Here is a 21,609-nt window from a genome sequence, read left to right on the forward strand (position 1 = left end):
AAGTGACAATTATATGCATAATAAGAAAAAGGGGTACATCTAATATATGAACCTGGGACCCCTGATTAAGAGGTCGAGTTTAGAAAGTAAGGAATTTAGAAACGATCAAATACCATTGATTACTTTCTATCAAGATCTTATTACTATTAAGGTCATCATCATCAACCCATTATTGTCCCACTGCTGGGCACGGGTCTCCTCAGACTAAGAAACATTAGGCCATAGTCCACCGCACTGGCCAAGTGCGAATTGGTAGACTTCACATACCTTTGAAAACTTTTTTTAAGACTTGTCAGGTATGCAAGTCTCTGCACGATGTTTTCCTTCGCTGTTTAGCAAAGGTTAATTAATGTCTAATACCACAGCAGCAGTGATAGCCTAGTGGTTAAGAAATTCGACTTCTCCATCGAGGGGTCCGAGGTTCAAATCCCAGGCTCTTCTACCGCTGATTTTTCTAAGTTATGTCCGTATTAGAAATGAATTATAATTTGCTAAGCGGTGAAGGAAAAACATCGTGAGGAAACCTTCATACCTGAGAGATTTATAAAAAAATCTCAAAGGTATGTGAAGTCTACCAATACGCACTTGGCCAGCGCGGTGGACTATGGCCTAATCCTTCTCATTCTGAGAGGAGACCCGTGCCCAGCAATGGGGCAGTAATGGGTTGATGATGAATACGCACGTAACTTTGAAATGTCAGAGGTTTTGACTCTCGGACCCGGAGTTTCTTAACCACTATGCTATCACTATTAAGGTCCCCACTCTAATTTAATCCATTACAGAAAGTCCCATAACTTCATATCCCAAATATTTCAGAGTTGGTTTTAAGGGTATACAATATACATAAATATCAGATACCATACAAGTTACCACAACAGCACTTTTCATCCCTTGCCCATTCATCATCCCCCGCCCTCATATTTCAGCATTAATCTTATTAATCCGGAGTAGTTTACCCTGCAAAGACCGTTCTTACGTTACAGCGGTTTCAGTTGATTTTCAGTGGCCGTAATAATGTTTCAGAATACTATGATGCTAATGTTACTTAATGTTTTTGTGATATTTAGTTAGTTAATTTTTAATTGACTGTTATTAATGCTTGCGAAAGGAGGACTTTTTATGAATACGCTTATGCAATATGAGAGTAGCAGACGAGCAGTCCACCTGATGGTAAGTGGCTACTGCCGCCCATGGACACCTATAATCAACCCCAGATAGGATTAGATATTCCTACCTGAGGGCGGCCACAGATGCGCCGCTACCTCTGAGGACTAAGCTGGAACGCCTCGAATAAGTATGTTCCCCTTACTACACCCTTTAAACAGAACATAGCAGCGCTCAACACTGCTGTTATGAGGCAGAATAGGTAGGTGTGGTGGTGATGCCGCTGGAATCGAACTACAAAGGGTTCTACCACCTTCCCTATATCGTGTATGCCATAGACACACAAAGCGAACACAAACATGCAGACCCGAAACTGATATCTAAATTCATCATTCGGATATCTGTCAAGCCGGGGATCGAACCCGGAACCCTTTGCGCGTCAGACCGGTATGCTGACCGCTAACCATGCGGGTCGTCATACAGGCTTACTATCAAGTTACGACCATCTAGTTATGACCATCCTCAGTTTATTCGTGCAAATAAATCAAAAGATGAAGCTTTCCCAGTTACTGGTTCAGGCTTAAGCTGCAATGAAAAGCTCCGACGCTTTAGCTGTCACCTTGCTGAGCTTTCAGGCGATTTATTTAAAGTGCCTCTAACTGGAGGTTCAACGAACTATGCCCTTCTGAATCGAAGGCAATAAAATATAGATGCCTATTCAATATAGGCGTCAGACTTAATTATTTGGCTGTGAATTAAGTCATCATTTGGATACATCAATTTGACCATCTCCCACTTTAAATAATAATTTAGATTAATACAACAATACGTGCTTATATAGTTAAGTAAAATAATATGAGTTATAGCAGTAATAAAAGTACATAATACATTTAACAATATTGAAAAAATTATATTTATTACTTATCTAGTTATGTTTCCATGGCAGACAAGGCAGCAATCTGTACGGGTAAGAAGCTTTTATATAATAATTATACCTTTTAGAACATTATGATAACTTGAACATGTCAACATTTCCTAACTTTATAAGAGTTTTATCGGCGGTCATATACAAAATTGTAATTAGTTTGTAATATAAATCGTATGAAATAAACCGTATTAAATATGTTTAGACTTACGGAGGAATATACATGTCAGTTATATATAAAATTATATAATCTTATATATAAAATTCTCGTGTCACAATGTTAGTTACCGTACTCCTCCGAAACGTCTTTACCGATTTTCATCAAATTTTATATGCATATTCAGTAGGTCTGAGAATCGGCTACTATCTATTTTTCATATCCCTACGTGATAAGGGTTGTTCACCTTTAACATTTTTTATTTATATGTCAACATAATGTTTACCGGGTCAGCTAGTATTTATAATATAATACTACCGGATCGGAACATGACCTCAACTAAAATGGGGTGTGTTAATTAGTTTAATAACTGAAAAATATTTACAATTATAATTAAACTTACAGAAAATTAAAAGAAAAAACTGAAACAAATAATAAATAAAAAGGTATACGATAGAAAATTTAAAGGTTAATTTCATTATATGAATTGTCATAATAGAAATATATTATTTAATCTTTATGGATTCCTTTTGGCTAATGCTTCAATTTCAATGTTGGTAAGAAACCATTATAACTCAATAGTTAAGAAACCATTATAACTCAATAGTTATAATGGTTTCTTACTAACATTGAAATCGAAACATTACCCAAAAAGCTTCCATAAAGATTAAATAATATATTTCTACTGTTACTAAATCACTGCTTTCCGTATCCGGTTTGGATATAAGCTGCGAATGAAAAGCTCAGGTGCTTAAGCTGTCACCTTAGCGAGCTTTGGTCGATTTATTTTAAGTGCTTCTAAGATCCAACCGATTTCAATGTCTACTTATAACTGAAGCTTTTATATTTTAACGAATAAGCTTGAGCATTATTTAAAGTTTTTTTTAGTTATATTTTATGCACAGAACTTGTATTGTTCGAGCGGGGATTTTTTTTATAATATATCTTAAGATATAGGAGTATCAGACGAGCATGAAATCCACCTAATGGTAAGTGGTTACTGCCGTCCATGGACATCTGTAATCAAGCTCAGATAAGATTAGTTTCTTACCTGATTTCGGCAACAGATGCGCCGCTACCCCTAAGGACTAGGTTAGATCGCCTCAGAAAATTATGTCTTCCTTACCACGCCCTTCAAACCAGTACACAGCAGCGCTTAACAATGCTGTTATTAGCAGAAATAGGTGTGGCAGAGGTGCCGCCGGAGTCGAACCACAGAGGGTTCCACCACCTTCAGAATGTATATCTGTATCTTTCTTACGACACCCTTTAAACTAAAACACAGCAATGCTAAAACTGTTGTTATAAGGTAGAAAAGGGTGGCAGTATCTCTCCGACCGCACTACGGCAAAGCAATATTATTTTAACACACACCTAGTATTTTTCAGCTTACATTTTAACTTATTTTTACCTAGTAGCGACCTAAAAAAAATATTCGTCTCGTCAAAAATATCATAAAAAGATCTAGGGTATCGAAAATGAGATATGTAAAAACATTTTTCTTGAAAATACGAAGTAAATCTCTTCCATTATTTGGATCGTATTTCTGGGTGATTGGATGATATCTCGTGTCCTCTTTTGTTCAAATATCAATGGATATTTTATGGTAGAAAAAATACTTCTTGAAGATATCTTTAATCTATTTGAGATGACTGGAGCGATCTAAAAAAATACACGTTTTTTTTGTGTATAGAAATTATTTTTGTTAATGATTTGTGTCTAACAATCCACGAGGTCACCCTTACCATGAGTTTTTACGTTTTGACAAATATGACTGTTTTGGTATTTGTTTACGTATTTGCCCATACAATTTTCAATCAGCGTCCCTAGTGGATTGTATCAGAACTATAGTGTCAGTAACGTAACATTAAATGTCTAAATTGACAAAATGGCGATTTATGTTTTGTCTCTTTTTTTGCGAACATATGACAGACAAAAAGACTTGAGCACTTAATTATTGTTACGTTTACACAGTCTACTGAAGCGAACGGAACATAATAATGGATTGAGTAAACGTAAGGTAAAATTGTGGAATGTTTTGAAAACTCTGGGTAGGGGTATCAGCGCGCAGAAGTTTCCGGATTCGGTTCTCGGTTATTCTTTTAACGTAGAACTTTTAACGGCAGCAAGGTATCTTTAAAATCTAACATTGTATTTTAAGGCGATAAACACCGGAGTTAAGCTTTGTGAGATTTTATTGTCCACCGATTTTCGTTCGAAGTGCGTTCAGGTCAAATTCCATTAGCAAGTAAAGGTAGAAAAATATCATCAGAAAAGCAACAATGACAGTTATCAGAATTGTGATGCTTAACAATCCGCGTTTGATAAATATATAACAAACTACATTCGTTCCACCGATTTTTATCTGCATCACATAACATGTCTTATCGGTCCAAATCATGTTATCCTGTACAATACTATGACAGGTTCTGACCAATATGTGCGGCCGTGTAGAAGATATAAATATGTTGATGACACACGGTATAGAATGATATTATTTTGTCCGTTACGCACGCCCGTGTCTGACGTGTTATAAATCTGAAGATAGGTATTAATGCAGCTTTATAGTAACGTGCGCAGTAATAGAAATTTTGTGGAAGTTAGCCCATTTCTCTCCCACTTCGGTTCAAAATAAGCTCGCATTTGGGCAGCTTAGGCTTAGACCACCACGCTGTCCAAATGCGAGTTGGTAAACTCCACAAGCTCAAATGCCTCTGAGAAAGCTTTTTTTAAAGAATTCTAGGCTACTAACATACTCAAATTTTTCCTAATTTCCTCAACTGTTTCAGCAAGTAATGATGATTATAACACCTAACTGAAATATCGGAGGGGTTCGGTATCTAGGGTTTGAACCTCGATCCCAGATGAAGACGATATTAAACCACTAGGCTATCACTGAATTACATGGGACAGTTATTAATGATATTCTGAGCAAAGGCCTTACCGTCGTCTTATTGATCCGAGAGTCACGGTTCCATCAATTCAATTCACGCGAATGGGCTTTTGCTGACGGCTGATTCCTAAAAAATATCGAAGACGCACAATGTAAACGAGAAATTAACTAATACGCACATAACTTAAAAAAAGAGACACGTTTTTTGTATAATCTAGGAGTACCAGACGAGCATGTAGTCCATCTGATGGTAAGTGGCTATTGCCACCCATGGACATCTGTAATCAACCCCAGATAGGATTAGATATTCCTACCTGAGGTCGCCACAGACGCACCGCTACCCCTGAGGACTAAGCTGGAACGCCTCGGAAAACTATGGCTCCTTTACAACATCCTCAAACCAGAACACATTGGCGTTTAAAACTACTGATATAAGGCAGAAATATGTAGGTGTGAAGGTGGTGCCGCCGTAGTCGAACCACAAAGTGTTCTACCACCTTCCAAAATTTTGTTGAAAGGCTCAGTTTTAACCACTACACTGTTAAACACTGCATTACATGGGACAGTTATTAATGATATTCCGAGCAAAGGCCTTACCGTCGTCTTATTGATCCGAGAGTCACGGTTTCATCAATTCAATTCACGCGAATGGGCTTTTGCTGACGGCTGATTCCTAACAAATATCGAAGACGCACAATGTGAACGTGAAATTTATTTGGCAGATGCCATTCCCATTCTTTATTTATGGTAACGCGATGGAAACGTGATGGGATTTCGATAGTTTTATTATTTGATGTTTTTCCGGTGTGAATGGGGTAATGTAGGTTGGAGTAATGGTTTTGATGGAATGTTTTTTTCTTGACATTTATTTTATTTTTTTCTTTTAAAAGCACAGGATGTTGGTATGGTCGTAAATGATCACGTGGACATCTGTATCATATTGGAGATTAGAGTTATTTTTGAGATCCAGACGCGTTGACACTTCTGATGACTAAAATGGTTATATCTTAAGTAAATAGGTCGGGATCCGTACTCCTGCACCGAAACACAATAACTGATTCACGCTAGCTAGCCGGTACCACTAGCTCGACTCCTCTTTCATCTCTATTCTATATGGACTTGGTTACAGATGTCCGTGGGTGTCAGTAAAAATTTTGGTAATAACTGTAAATTCGAAAGTGGTAGAAGAACCCATTGTGATCGATTGCGGCACCACCGCCTTACCTATTTCTGCCTAATAATAGCAGTGTTAGGTGCTGCTGTGTTCTGATTTGAAGGGTGTGGTAAGGGAGACATACGTTTCCGAGGCGTTCCAACTTAATCCTCAGGGGTAGTGGCGCATCAATGGCTGACCTCAGGTAGCAATATCTAATCCTATCTGGGGTTGATTACAGATGTCCACGGGCGGCAGCAGCCACTTACCATCAGGACTGCATGCTCGTCTGCTACTCCTATAAAATAAAATAAAAATAATAACAGTAAATAATTACGTAAACCGTTTGCTTATTTACTTTGCAATCTTACAAAATATAAGTGTATGACATGGTCACTCGTTACTTCTTTTTCATTAAAGTCAGTGCATGGTTTGATTTTTAAAAGGTAAAACTTTATAAAAGCTAAAACTTCAAACGTTTTAATACTGGAAGTATCAAAATTGAGGAAATCCGAATCAATAACTTCATTTCTCGCAATCACTTTCGTTAAGCAAACTGAAGTCAATTTTTAGAAGTGGCTCGTTCAACGTTATAAGTGGAAGTGGAAACATAATCGAGAATCACGGTGGCTGATCTATCAATTAGATTTTCCTTGTCAGTCAAACGTGTCGGACTATCACGGGTTAAGCGGCTGGCGATATATCTCTTACCAGTAATGGCTGCAGCTTCGCCCGCATTTAAAAAGAAATCAAGTATCCATTTATTACGGTTCGAGAAATAGAGTCCTGTAATAATCCGTTTTATCCTTTGGATACGAAACCCTAAAAATCACATGACATAGATACATATAACTGAAAATTTGTACCTTCATTGGCAGCAGTGGCAGCATCTGTCAAAAATGTATCGTACCAACTCAACACATACAACATACACAACAACTTTGCTAAAGATCATCACATGATTATATGATCAAATGCATAGTTTACGATTCTACAAAGGACATACAGACAAACATTTATTTACATATACACACCCAGCAGCTGAGCAATAATACGTTGATAACATAATCTATAATATTAATATGATGTCTATATATTCTCTATTTATTCAATTTAATCGCTTATCTCGCTTAACTTTTCTGGCTAACAGCAAGACACTTTCAATATAAAATCTTTTGCTTAGAAAATATGCTGAGTAAAGTTTAGTAGAAAATTCTTAAGCCGGAGGTTTTTTAGAATCAAGTTTCATTCTAATTGGAAACATGATCCCAAGAGTTAACGATATAAGACGTTATTTTGTGGGAATAATTTATGGTGGCCTTGCGGTTTTTGTAATACAAAAATGCTGGATAATCCGGGTTATTTTGACTTTATCACGATGTTAAATTAGGTTATTATGGGATTTTGTTAAGGAATTCATGTACATTATAATAATGGCGGTAAAACCCTCGATGGACGTGCCACCGCTACAACTGTTTCCGCCTTATGACCATTTTAAACACTGATGTATCGTAGTGTGAAGTGTGTTAGGCAGATTCATACAAGGCATTCAAACTTAATAACTAAGGGTTGTAATGCACGAAGAACCAATCCGAATTTTAATTAATTAAATAGCAATTATTTTGAAAACCAAAATTTGATGGCACTCCCCAATTCAGACTAATCTAACCACACCTTATACCGTTACATTGAGTACATACTACCTACATGTATTATAAAAGTCTAAAGTGTCTACACTGTCTACTTTTTACGGTTTAACAGATAAATCGACAAACGCTGGAAAATACCTGTGTTTACATGACGAATAGACAAACAGCCGAACAAACAGACTGACAGACGAACGGACGAAGAAACAACGGACGCTTAGTAATAGGGTTCCGTTTTTTGGATGCGGAACCTTAGGAACAAACACTTATTTCATTCACGTACTAATATGAATATATTGTATTGACATTCTCTTCTTCTCCATAACGAAACACCTTGTGAAGTAGTGGTAGTTGTATTGACATTCAAAAAGTGCTCTGTAATACTAATAATAATCTGTAATAATATGTATTATACTAATAAGGCACAAAGTAAAAGAAAAGGTATTTTATTATTTACTTGAGCTACAAAAATAAGTTTGAAATTTCCTTATGCCGTCAGTTGAAGTGTTAATTTTAGCGCCTTCACAAAAGAATCTCGGAAAGTTTCCACTAACGCTGAAGGGGAGAGCCACTTTACGTTATTATGACGCAAGTTCAACAATACTCGAGAATGACTTGTGTTTTGTTGGACGACTATGATGCTTTTTAACGGTGCCGAGATGTATAAATAGGGGTAGATTTTTATGAAATAGTGGAAACGAGCGTGTCATATGGTAATAAATGGTCACTACGTATTTATAACCAACATGATATAAAACCTGTTCCAACTGAAGCCTAAAAGTGTTCTAACTGAAGTTTATCATGGATGCGTCGCCACTCCGGAGGACTAAAACGCCTAAAAATAATTTACTGTAAAAGCAATGTAGGCTATGTACTTAAATAGCTAATTTCCACAGTTTAGACGAATCCAGCGACGTCTCATATGTTAAAATCCGTCATGCTGTTTGGACGACAGGACATGTCAAAGTAAGAGACATACATACATATGCTCGAAGAACATTACCCTCCTGTAAGGTGTCCCCTCTGTGTATATTAATCTTTGCGTATGTTATTCTTTGACACTTATGTTACCTTTATATTGGATAGCAAACTATAATAAAGTCAGTGTCATCCCAGCATTCCAGTCTATTATTTCAACACCTTTATATTAAGTAGATTTTAAGTTCTCATGTAAGTGAATTTATGAATTCTTAATGAGAATAAAGTTTCTTTAACCATAACACCTCACCGCCTACCTTACACTCCACTGTCGGTTAAAAATGAAATTCTATTCAAATTTTTCACTTTGTAGATACTGAAGTTGATTTTCTTTTGAGTCGTTTTTATATTTTTATCTTTGCCATCCAAGATAAATCAACCGAACATTTTCTTAAAGCGTCTCTCTCGACACCCTTAAAGAACTTGGCAATAACTCACCACATTTGTTACGAGTAAGTTTCAGAAACAAACGCCAAGCCACAATAGATGTTGCAAAGCGAAGAATGCTTGGGTTTAACCTTTTGTCTGATAATGGTTTAAAGTTAACTACCCTTTGTTCTCAGTTTATATAAGAATGTGGGTAGTTGGCACCATTGTGTCGGTTGAGATTTCAAATGTCTTAAGTTTTCTTAAGCGTAAGATAAATGGAGAGGTTCAACAACTGTCTCCTATTGTCGCTTTGATGTTTGTCTCGGGTGGTAAATTTATTTTGAAATTTAGATTGTGTCGGTGAAAGCGTTTGTTTTGTTTGTAGGAATAAAGATATATTTGAAATTGTTTGTAAAAAACTTTTTTATTTGGAAATCACTTGCTTAATCGGCGAAGGAAAACATTGTGAAGAGAGTCTTTTTAAAAAAGTTCTCAAAGTTTCACGACTTTGAGATGTAGTTAGATGTAGTAGTAGCTATAGTCATCTATAGCCTATAGATCTCTCTAACTTCGAAAGGACACCTATGCCCAGCAGTGGAACAGTAATTGGTCGACGACAGCAACAATAATCCACTTAGATCTCTGACCTTAGACCCTTTCCTTGAATGATGAAGGTATAAACGTTTTCCTTAAGACTGTATCCGTAAAATCCAATAAATAACAAAGAAGAATCAAATCTAAATATAACAAATTTGTAAAACATAAACAAAAGCCAATCCAGTTATCACAATACTTAATACAGAATATCAAATCAGGAAACAATTTTCCCTTCGACAAAAGAACAATAAAACTCCAAGAAACTTCGTGAAGTAAAATTAACCGAGAGTCATTACAGGCCGTTTTGAAAACTGTTGATGAGCCAGCATCCAGATCAATGGCAGCTCAATAGCTCCCCGAAAATAAGGCTTCAGTTTAATTAAAAAGGAATTGAGTTTCAAATTCTTGGAGCTTACTCTCAAATTATTGAAACTCGGCGTCTCAATCGGAGAATAGGTATAGTCCGCCCCAAACTGCTAGTCCGCTCTGAAGTTGTTGCGAGTTGTTGTTATGAAATTTGCTATGGCGACGCGATTCATTTCTATATTCAGAGCGGACTAGCAGTTTGACGCGGTCTACATACGCACCTCTGATTTATCACAGTGCGTATTAAAAATTAATAATCAATTTTCTTACGGGGTAGGGAAACATGGCTAAGAAATCTACCTAAGAATCTACCTATCTAAAAAAAAAGCTATTGTTTTAGTACCATAATATTTCTAACTATAATTTATACTTAATATAATAGGACTAGAATACTGTATAACAAGGCAACTGATAAAATCTTACAAAAGCAACGTCATTTAAACTTGACTCCCTTTTATATTTACTGCTGGAATTATCTGCACAAAATAACAATCATACAAAAATAAGTGGCCCAGATAATAATAAAAGTAAATGAACATCAAAATGCACAAAGCGTTCAGAATAATCTGGAATTGCTATCAATACAATACTATTGAAGCGATGAATACCCGTTGTCGAAAATGAGCACGGATTCAAAATCGAAATTGCATAGAATTCCACAATTACAAAGGCTTATGTTTCGAAATTCTGCCGCTTCTCACAATGGTCGGACAGATCTAATTTTAATTGTGATTCCATATTATTATGGTTAAGGATGCATAATTTTGGTTATGTCGATATTAATTATGGTACAAAATTAATTTGAAGTTGGTAAACCCTTTGTGGTTCGACTGGGAGATACCGAGCCACACCAATTTCAGCCTAAGGTCGTTTGCCACTGCACCGTCTACAAGCCGATACCGAGAACAAGATTTATTTCGGGCCGACTTTAATATGTCGTGACGACGATAGTTTGTCCACCGCGACCGATATCAGCGGTTTATTTTGTTCGATCGACATCGGCGTGTGACGACAGTGTATGGACAAGTTCCGTGTTTTAGATTGCCGGCACATCGGCCCGACAAAAACTCGGTGACGATCTGGCGGTCACGCCGATCTACTCGAAATATCGGCGGCCGGGATGACGGTGCTCGAGTGACGGACGTACGGTGGACAAGCGGCTATAGTAAATGTATGTACGCTACTTCGGCGCTATCATTAATTATCGGTATCGACTCGGTGACGGTGGCGGTGGCCAAACGACCGTACTAATACCAGTGTTTAACGGTGTTGTATTTGAGGGGTCTTTGGCAACTTATCCGGCGCGTTCCAACTTAATTCTCAGGGGAAGCAACGTATCTAGGGTACATTACAGATATCCATCGGCGGCAGTAGCTACTTACAATCAGATGGACTTGCTGCATTTGGTTCCAATGGTTTGGGAGTTGGATTCCAATTTTATTCAGGGTATATTTAAGATGTTCATGCGCAAGGCCACCCACAGAAGAACTGCGTGCGTATTTGCTTCTTATTTTAGGATCAATATATAAATGTATATTAAAATTTTATTCTTTTTAGAAATTCATTAGATATCCATATCATGGGGGTGCGTAAAAATATTGGGTCATTGGGCGTCCGCCATATTGAATTCAGAATGACGTCACTAATCGAATCATACATTGTCAAACTTGTTTGACATTCGCAAAATTAAAGGTTACAGAAACTGGTTTAAAATTATGCTGTAATTATGCTTATATAAAACACATATCACACATATAATAAGCTCACATACATAAAAACTAATAACGCAAGTTAAATAAAATATTGTACTTAGCTACCTACAAAGGGCTGCAACGTAAAACAAGCTATGTTCACTTGACGAAATACTCCCTTCAACCTTGTTGAAACTTGTGTGTTATTACTAACTCTGGTACCACACGTTTGCTTTAAGTTTTATTTTACTTGCCAACCAGAGATAAATATTAGTTTTAATAGAACTTCATGTGGTATTACATTCATAGATCGAGTATAATGTGCATGGAATTTCTTGCGACTTTCGCTTTACAGTGTTAGGTATATTACCTTCGTCGACACATTATTGTCCTACTGGGCACTGGTCTCCTCACAGAGTGAACCTTTAGGCCATAGTCCAGTGCGTTGGTGGTGCCATATGATATTTAAAAAAACTCTCAGAGTTGAGAGAGTTGAGAGTTGAGAGAAACTCTGAGAGTTTTAGGATAGGTTTACACCTATCCTCGCGATGTTTTTTTTAGTCATTAAATAACGTAATAATTACATTCTAATACACATATTACTTATTCTTGGGATATGAAACTCGGATCTGGATTGAGAGACCGACGATCGACCACTAATATTTTAGGTACTGTTTTATTGAGGCCTATTATTATTAACATCGGCATTAAATCCCATCGTTAGGCATAAGTAAGTATTGAGTGAGAAGAGTCTGAACAAAAGTCCATCGCGCTATCGTCCATGGCTAGGACACGTTATTAATAATATATCGATCTTTCCAGTGTTTTTGACCAAAGATCGAAATTTGACAATAATAATCTATCTTTGCTGAGAAAGACATTAGATAGATTGATTTTATTAATGTCAAGCGTAAGTGCCTCAATTTTAAACTATTAGGTTATCTTGGCCAAGAAAAATAGTATATAGGTGCCGTAGATTTCTTAAAAACATCGTATTATGTAAGTTTGAACTATAGATACAGTAGAGATAAAAATAGAAGATAGATAAGGATAAAGTTAGCAAAAATATGGCGTAATCCATTTACTACACAGAATCAATTACGGACGAGATACGGCGTCTCCACACTTTACTGGGAATCTTATGTTTGTTCCTTGAACAAGTTTGAACAACTTACAAGGATACGCTTTACGTTATAATAAAGTGCGTTTTTGCTTAAGCAAAGCATGGATATGGCTAATATATTATAGTATTGAAAAACTTCGTCAGGAAATTATTTAAAAACCAACTTTCGTAAACCAAGAACCTTTTCTTTTCTTATTTATAAATAAAAAATAACGATTAAATACAAATAAGAAAGTACAACAAAAGTGTCAGAGTAAGGTTATTTTCAATGATCGGAAAATAACTACTCAGGCGATCTACAGTGCCTTTTTATACGCCCAGCTTAGTTAAAACCCTCATTTGACAATTAATTTTTTCTATCTTCTACCGTCGTACCTATCAATAGTAAAAAAACAACAAATCATTAACAAATATATTTTTAACAAATATTATATCGGTTTGATTAGAAAAAAATGTATTTTTTATAATTGTTAAATAACACATAGTAAGTAAAATAACTTTGTTTTTTCACCGATATAATAGGAAAAATTAAAAAACAATATGAAATATTACAAATAATCATTTAAAGAAATGGAACCTATGTGGTGGCACCCTTTAATTCCCATTATGTATGTTCCCATGTTACCAAATGTCCCGTCTTCCATCACGCTAAATTAACGAAACGGAAAAATACGAATATGAGGAATATTTACCCGAGTAATAAAAATAGTAATTTTGGCACACATATTCCTATTATTAGCTTTACTTGTATTGTTTACATGAAATTGACGTAGTAAACGAGCATACACAACGGTATACAACTTAACTAAATGATCACTGTTGCTTATCAAAAATCAATCGCAGATTGGATTAAAATTCTACTTGTTATCCAGGCCACGGATGCATTGCTAACTCTGAAGACTATATTATGGTAACAAGTGGGTCTCCCTTACAAACCCCTTGAAACCAAAACAAAGCAGCGCTTAACACTGTTTTATAAGGTAGAAACAGGTGTGGTGGAGCTTTCAAAGTCTAATCACAAAGAGTTCTAGCAACGAAATTTTAAATACTACTACTACTACTACTACTACTAAATCTAAATACTAGCATTAATGAGTAATAAAAATAAATATGAAAAGTCTTCTGATAAAATAATTACATGTAAAGGAAAGTAATGAAGCCAATAATTCCCACAATCTAGACAAATCCAGGTGTCGTTGGATCTTATGATAAAATCCATTAAGCCGTTTGGGCAGTAAGGCGTGCCATTCCATAATGGCGTGAATGCGACATACGTTAAAAAGATATTACCCTCCACAATCGGTAAAAATCCCCCTTTTGGGGGAAATAATAATCAAAAAAACAATTACAAAAGTAATTATTCTTGTCTTTGGTACTAAGGAAGTTAACATGCGTTGTAACAACTATACGGTAGTACAAATACATTTACATCGGCACTATAAAATAAAACTAAGTTAATTTCCCGCCCAGAATGAATGTGTCGGTCGCTAAACGGAACAAGGCGATAAGGTTCTACGGGAAATATGTGGCGTGGTCGTTTAATTAATGTTGCCGTGTTTTGTTTCAATTCGAATTTCCGCCCTGAATTCAAATGTAACTTGTTAAGTGTATTAGATTTATAACTTTTAGTTAAATTAATTTGTTTTTGAAATTATACATGTATTTATGTATTTCTAGTTTTAGTTAGCGAGTAATAATTAAAATATAAACTTAAACTTTTTATAAAACGATGAAAGAGGCGTTTCGTTACTTTTAAACAGAAAGGCGAAAATTAGTTTCATAGAACTTGATACAAATTTATAACATACATACATTTAAAGATAAAGAAAATATTTAGGCATTTATTATAATTGGCGAATAAAATTACAAGGTAATTACTATATAATTACTATTAAGTGATCTCTAGATGGCGTGATGTTTTAAAAACAATAAACTATTTAATGAAACAAATTTACATATACGGCCATTGTTGAATTTTATTTAACACTGTCATAAAATTTAGTATAAACTAATATAATTAATTAATTTGATAGCATTGACTGAAGTCTACTTCAAATCTGATTCAAACTTTGTTATTTGGTGTTTTATCTTAAAATGATTTTATTTTATGACTATCAATATTAAAAAGCAAGTATCATTCACTCCTCGAGTAAACTAAGTGTTGGTCCTTCGAGCCGGATACACAGTTAACCCAAAGGGTACTTGACATAAAACTGAACGCAACACGTTTTAACGAGCTCTTTTCTGCTAAAACCAAAAGGTATACGAAAATATTTTATAGTTAAATTTCAAGGTGTTTTAATAAGCCTCGTTTACTGCTTTTCAAAAGTCCTCAAAAGGCGCAACGCATACAGAACTTTAACAAATTTCGTCAGCTTTAATTAATAATTAATAAGACATACAAAAATAAGTGGAAGTTTTGAACATTGGGACATATATCTCAAGTTTTCGAAGTTGACTTTATAAGTTAGTTATTTTGCCTCGAGTTCGAGATAAATTTTAAGTAGGCGTATTTCTTATACATTTACAGAAATGTGTATTTAGTTCTTTAAGTATTCTTACAGAATTATTTCAACTAAAACTTTTATACGAACTTTTAAATACGAGGATTTGATTGCTTCGACATTAATATATGCTACATTATGATCTAAAAACTAAGTTGGAACTCCGATCTTGACTTAATTTTCTTTAGACTAATGAAATGTACCCTAAAGGTGGTAAAATTCTCTGTAATTCAAGATAAAGTACCATCGCTACATCAATTTCTGCCTATTAACAGCAATGTTAAGCGCTAGTGTATTCTGGTTTAAAGGGAGTCAAAAGGAGTGTAGTGAGAGAAACATACTTTTCAGGTAGGTATCAAATCTTATCTGGGGTTGATTACATATGTCCATACACGGCAATAGCTCCTTTACATCAGGTGGACTACATGCTCGTCTCCTTCTTTATATAATTTCGAATAAAAACCTTTGCCGATACCCTAATATACATAGAAGGTGGTAGAACCCTTTGTAGTTCGACTCCGGCGGCACCACCGCCACACCTATTTTTACCTAATAACAGAAGTGTTACGCGCTGCTATGTTCCGGTTTGAAGGGTGTGGTAAGGGAGACAGACTATTCCGAGGCGTTCCAGCTTAGTCCTCAGGGGTAGCGGCGCATCTGTGGCCGACCTCAGGTAGGAATATCTAATCCTATCTGGGGTTGATTACAGATGTCTATGGGCGGCAGTAGCCACTTACCATCAGGTTGAAATTTATAACATACATACATTTAAAGATAAAGAAAATATTTAGGCATTTATTATAATTGGCGAATAAAATTACAAGGTAATTACTATATAATTACTATTAAGTGATCTCTAGATGGCGTGATGTTTTAAAAACAATAAACTATTTAATGAAACAAATTTCCATATACGGCCATTGTTAAATTTTATTTAATACTGTCATAAAATTCAGTATAAACTAATATAATTAATTAATTTGATAGCATTGACTGAAGTCTACTTCAAATCTGATTCAAACTTTGTCATTTGGTGTTTTATCTTAAAATGATTTTATTTTATGACTATCAATATTAAAAAGCAAGTATCATTCACTCCTCGAGTAAACTAAGTGTTGGTCCTTCGAGCCGGATACACAGTTAACCCAAAGGGCACTTGACATAAAACTGAACGCAACACGTTTTAACGAGCTCTTTTCTGCTAAAACCAAAAGGTATACGAAAATATTTTATAGTTAAAGTTAAATTTCAAGGTGTTTTAATAAGCCTCGTTTACTGCTTTTCAAAAGTCCTCAAAAGGCGCAACGCATACAGAACTTTAACAAATTTCTTCAGCTTTAATTAATAATTAATAAGACATACAAAAATAAGTGGAAGTTTTGAACGTTGGGACATATATCTCAAGTTTTCGAAGTTGACTTTATAAGTTAGTTATGTTGCCTCGAGTTCGAGATAAATTTTAAGTAGGCGTATTTCTTATACATTTACAGAAATGTGTATTTAGTTCTTTAAGTATTCTTACAGAATTATTTCAACTAAAACTTTTGTACGAACTTTTGAATACGAGGATTTGTTCTTCGGCATTAATATATGATCTAAAAACTAAGTTGGAACTCCGATCTAGACTTAATATTCTTTAGACTAAAGAAATGTACCCTAAAGGTGCTAAAATTCTCTGTGGTTCAAAACAAAGTACCACCGCTACATCAATTTCTGCCTAGTGGCAGCAATGTTAAGCGCTAGTGTATTCTGGTTTAAAGGGTGTAGTGAGAGAAACATACTTTTCTGGTTGGTATCAAATCTTACCTGGGGTTGATTACATATGTCCATACACGGCAATAGCTCCTTTACATACAGGTGGACTACAAGCTCGTCTCCTTCTTCTATAATTTAAAATAAGAAAACCGATACTCTGATATACATAAGCGTTTTAGCAACTCATTCCTGCTGCGCCAAAGAATGGAACACACTCCCGCCTTTGTTGTTTCCCGATACATACGACCTGGGATTGTTCAAGTCAAGGGTGAATAGGCTACTTATAGGCAAGTGTTTTATCCAAGGTTGCATCTGACTTAACATCAGGTAACGTTGCAGCCAAACACAAGCCTATAGTAAGATATACAAAAAACAGGTTTTCCTTCTACTACATATAATTTTCACCACTGGATATAAATGAGCTATGTTAACGATTGTCTCTTGTTTTCAGGTACAGTGTACGCGATGTCGGTGGAGGGGCAGCAATGCCTGTGCATAGTTGTGCTACTCATTCACACTGTCATCGGGGCTGGTGAAGGTATGATACTTAAGAATTACAAAGGCGTAAAAAGAGCTCTCCTCCAAAGCCGGCGATGCATTGGCGACTCTGGTGTTGCAAATGGCGACGGTGACTGCTTTCCATTAGGTAGCCTATCTGCCTCATGGTTTAGCTAAAAACATAAGGAAGTTTCGTTCGCAAGGCAACTGCAAGTTCTATCCAAATCAAATTGACTTGGGATCTTGCAACAGGTGGGTTTGTGCATTGTTTGTTGACACAAGTGGCAAGGGAGACATACTTTTCCGAGGCATTCCAGCTTAGTCCTCAGGGGTAGCGGCGAAACTGTGGTAGGTATGGTGTGGTAGGTAGGAAGCTAATCTTATCTGGGGTTGAGTACAGGTGTCAATGGGCGGCAGTAGCCACTTATCATCAAGTGCTGTTCAAGTTTGCTACTTTTATATTATTACAGTGATTGGTTGGAGTGTCTCTCCAATAAATTACAGAATATCGACAAAATGAAGCGAAAAAATAGGACATCTTAATATCCTCTATTGAGAATAAGACTTTCTCCCACGAGAATCCAACTCGTTTCAGGCCTATACGAGGGATGTGAAAAATTATCGATTTTTAAATAGTAATAATCGATTTTTAATTAATCGACTTGTAAAATAGTAGAAATCAATTTTAATTATCTAATTGTTTATTTTTTCAAATAAAATATTTTGACCTAGAATTAAAGAGTACAGGCAATTTCGTGACTTTATTTTTGCCGTCATATATCAGGAATAGTTGACAAACTTTTATTTTAGACGATTATTAATCGATTATTCTTATAAGGTAAATAAAAATCGAATATTAATTAATCGATTATTAATTAATCGATTTTTCGTTTATTCTCACATCCCCGATACGCCTATCCGTGATGAGGAAAATCGTTACCCAACTGGGTTGAGCGGAAGAATGGAGGTAATGTCGTGAGTAGTCCGTTCAAATCCGAACGTACTAATGAGTTCTCGCAATACTTTTATACTCGACGAATTACTATTAGCGATTTCTTTGTTATTTAAGGAAAATAGACACGAAAATCCCGTCTTATGTCCGATTTATCGGATTGACTCTGATTCAGAAACGTATTGTAAATAGTGAATAAGATACATTTTGTTCGTGATATTTCTTTTATATACAAGGAGTAGCAGACGAACAGTCCAGCTGATGATTAGTGGCTATTGTCATCTATGGACATCTGTAATCAACCCTAGATAAGATTATACCTATTTCAGTTCAGCCACAGATGCACGACTAATCTTGAGGATTAAGTTGGAACACCGTCGATATATGTCTCCCTTATGTCTCCCTTATCACAACATTCAAACCAGCGCTTAACACTGCTGTTCATCATTAACAACCCATTACTGTCCCACTGCTGGGCACGAGTCTCCTTTCATAATGAGAAGGATTAGGCCATAGTCCACCGCGCTGGTTGAGTGCGTATTGGTAGACTTTACATACCTTTGAGTTTTTTTTTTTATAAAATCTCTCAGATATGCAGGTTTCCTCACGATGTTTTCCTTCACCGTTTAGCAAGTGATAAATAATTTATATTTCTAACACTGCTGTTATTAGGTAGAAATAGGTGCGGTTGTGGTACCTCGGAGCTATACAATAGCTGTCCAAGGATATATGTAACTCGGAGCAGAATAAGAATTTTACCCGAAGTATTTGCTCCTTGCAAATAAGGTGGAAAAAGAATTCTCGTCTGAAGCCGGCGATGCTTGAAATTCCTCTCATGTTAGAAATATCCAGGCAATAGTCACTATTTTCATCAGGGAAATCATCTCCTTTATTATTAAGTTTATTTAAAGGGTAAAGTAAAATATATATTGAATTTAGGTGTCTTACGAATGAGATTGATTGAGATGACCATTATTTTATCATTAAAAATTAAAAAATCTTAAAGGTCTGTGAAATCCACCAATTTGAATTTGTCCAGCGACATGTCTAAGCTCTAAGAGGGGATAGTAATGATTTAGAAATTATTGATCAAAACATTGTGACCTATGGACTTGATAAGTCTTTATAATGTTTAAAAAAAGTAATATCTGCTAACTAGTCGAACAGAGTAGTGGATTACAATCTTTATCATGCTAAAGAGAGACAGAAACAGCTCAACGATGACGTCAGACTAAATTAGGTTAATGAAGAATGATGATGATAAAAATAAAATATGACACGGAACATGAAAAGATATTTTACGATCCAATGAAAACAGACTGCCTTTTAGAATTCATTCAAATGGCATTCGAAAAGATGTAACGAAAAATCCGCAGCGCAAACAAGCCAACAGGAAACTCAATTAGAAAATTTGCAGCTACGTTTCTTTGGAAAAAATTCACTCGAAAAACCACGCCACTTGGTGTTGAGACTTGTTGTACAGTCTTCGAGTAAAGAATGACTGAGAGATATACTTAATTTCTAAATTGAGTAGGTACAAAACAAAATTATTATTAGGTTTTACCGAACTCTTTTTCGGGCATATGTTTATGTTTGTTATTTTTTATTTTATCTTCATAGTTATCTCCCTTTTTTGTAAATTATATGGGAGTAGCAGGTGAGCATGCAGTCCACCTAAGGATAAGTGGCTAATGCCCATGGACATCTGCAATCAACCAGAAATAAGATTAGATTTCCATGTAATGTCGGCCATTGATGCGCCGCTATCCCTGAGGACTAAGCTGGAAAGCCTCTGAAAAGTATTTCTCTCTTACCTTTTACACCAGAACATACCCGCGCTTAACACTATAATTGTAACCTTTATGGCAGACTTTTAAAGCACCACACATGTCATGACACAAATGTCATGACGGGTTTTAACGTAATTATAGTGTCGTTAAATTGGTCCAATTTGTGAGAGTGTTATTTGTTAAAAGTGGCTGTATTTTCAAACTTTCATCCGATCCATATCCTTTCACTGAAACATAACTGTTTTTCGCTATAAATACATGTGGCGCTGGTGCTGCCCAATCGATACCTACTGATTCTACCACTATAATTATGAAGCGATAATATATTCTATAGCTTATTGTGAACCCTGTGTTTAAATAAGAAGTGTAGCTGGTTTTTCACACAACCTGGATTCAGTTACGGGTACAGCAAACACTGCTTTTGTTTCTACCCGCAAGTTGAAATGCGTTGAATTTTGCGGCGTAAGCACATGTTTGTTAAATGATTTTTGCTTTGCGGGAATGCGGCTCGGGTTTCGAGCGCTTTTTATTATGACTCGAGTTTATTTACTGTAGACCCGAGTTGAGTTTTATGGTGACCTTTTGCATGTAATGGAAATGCGATGTTTTGTCGCGTTACCGTGTACTACCTTGTTTTTAAACGTTCTCCCTTTCTTGTTTGCGAAATTAATTGAAAAAGGTTTATGGTAAAAGCCTTTTTGTTTTTGTACAGAGTATATCGTGTTGAAGATTTTAGAATAAAGAGCTCCATTTATTCATACGGTATAATGTGTTACTTAGTGTTCTAGGTCCAATTGTATTTATATTCGCCTGTGTGTGTTAATGTTATATCATGTTAAATTATAATTATCATATCATAATAGAAAATCTTCATTATCATTACTCATTATAAATACTGCGTAAATAATGTCTTATAGCAACAGTATTTACTTAGATATACGGGTATTTTTTCAAGCTTTTTATAGTAACGGTAGTATATTTTCTGCAGACTTGAATATTAGTGAATTTTATAACGCAATGGTAATTTATATTTACTTTTCGTTTTAGCAACTCAAAAATATGTACAAAATCATTGTTTCGTATTATTTTCGTAATATTGTAAAAAGGC

The 21,609-nt window shown here is 35.5% G+C and overlaps 1 protein-coding gene across 1 annotated transcript in view; it reads left to right on the forward strand.

Annotated features, from left to right (window-relative positions):
• The window catches only part of LOC140755162 (contactin-4), a 189,116-nt gene that overhangs the window by 138,382 nt on the left and 29,125 nt on the right, over positions 1-21,609 (forward strand). Inside the window, exon 2 of the mRNA XM_073090372.1 lies at positions 17,713-17,799. Within this exon, the coding sequence (XP_072946473.1) occupies positions 17,727-17,799 (73 nt within the window). The 5' untranslated portion in view covers positions 17,713-17,726. The remainder of the gene's footprint in view (positions 1-17,712; positions 17,800-21,609) is intronic.

Source organism: Epargyreus clarus, unplaced genomic scaffold (genome assembly GCF_041222505.1).
Source record: "Epargyreus clarus isolate Ecla_fem2 unplaced genomic scaffold, WU_Ecla_fem_2.2 ptg000032l, whole genome shotgun sequence".
Classification (NCBI taxonomy): Eukaryota; Metazoa; Arthropoda; class Insecta; order Lepidoptera; family Hesperiidae; genus Epargyreus; species Epargyreus clarus.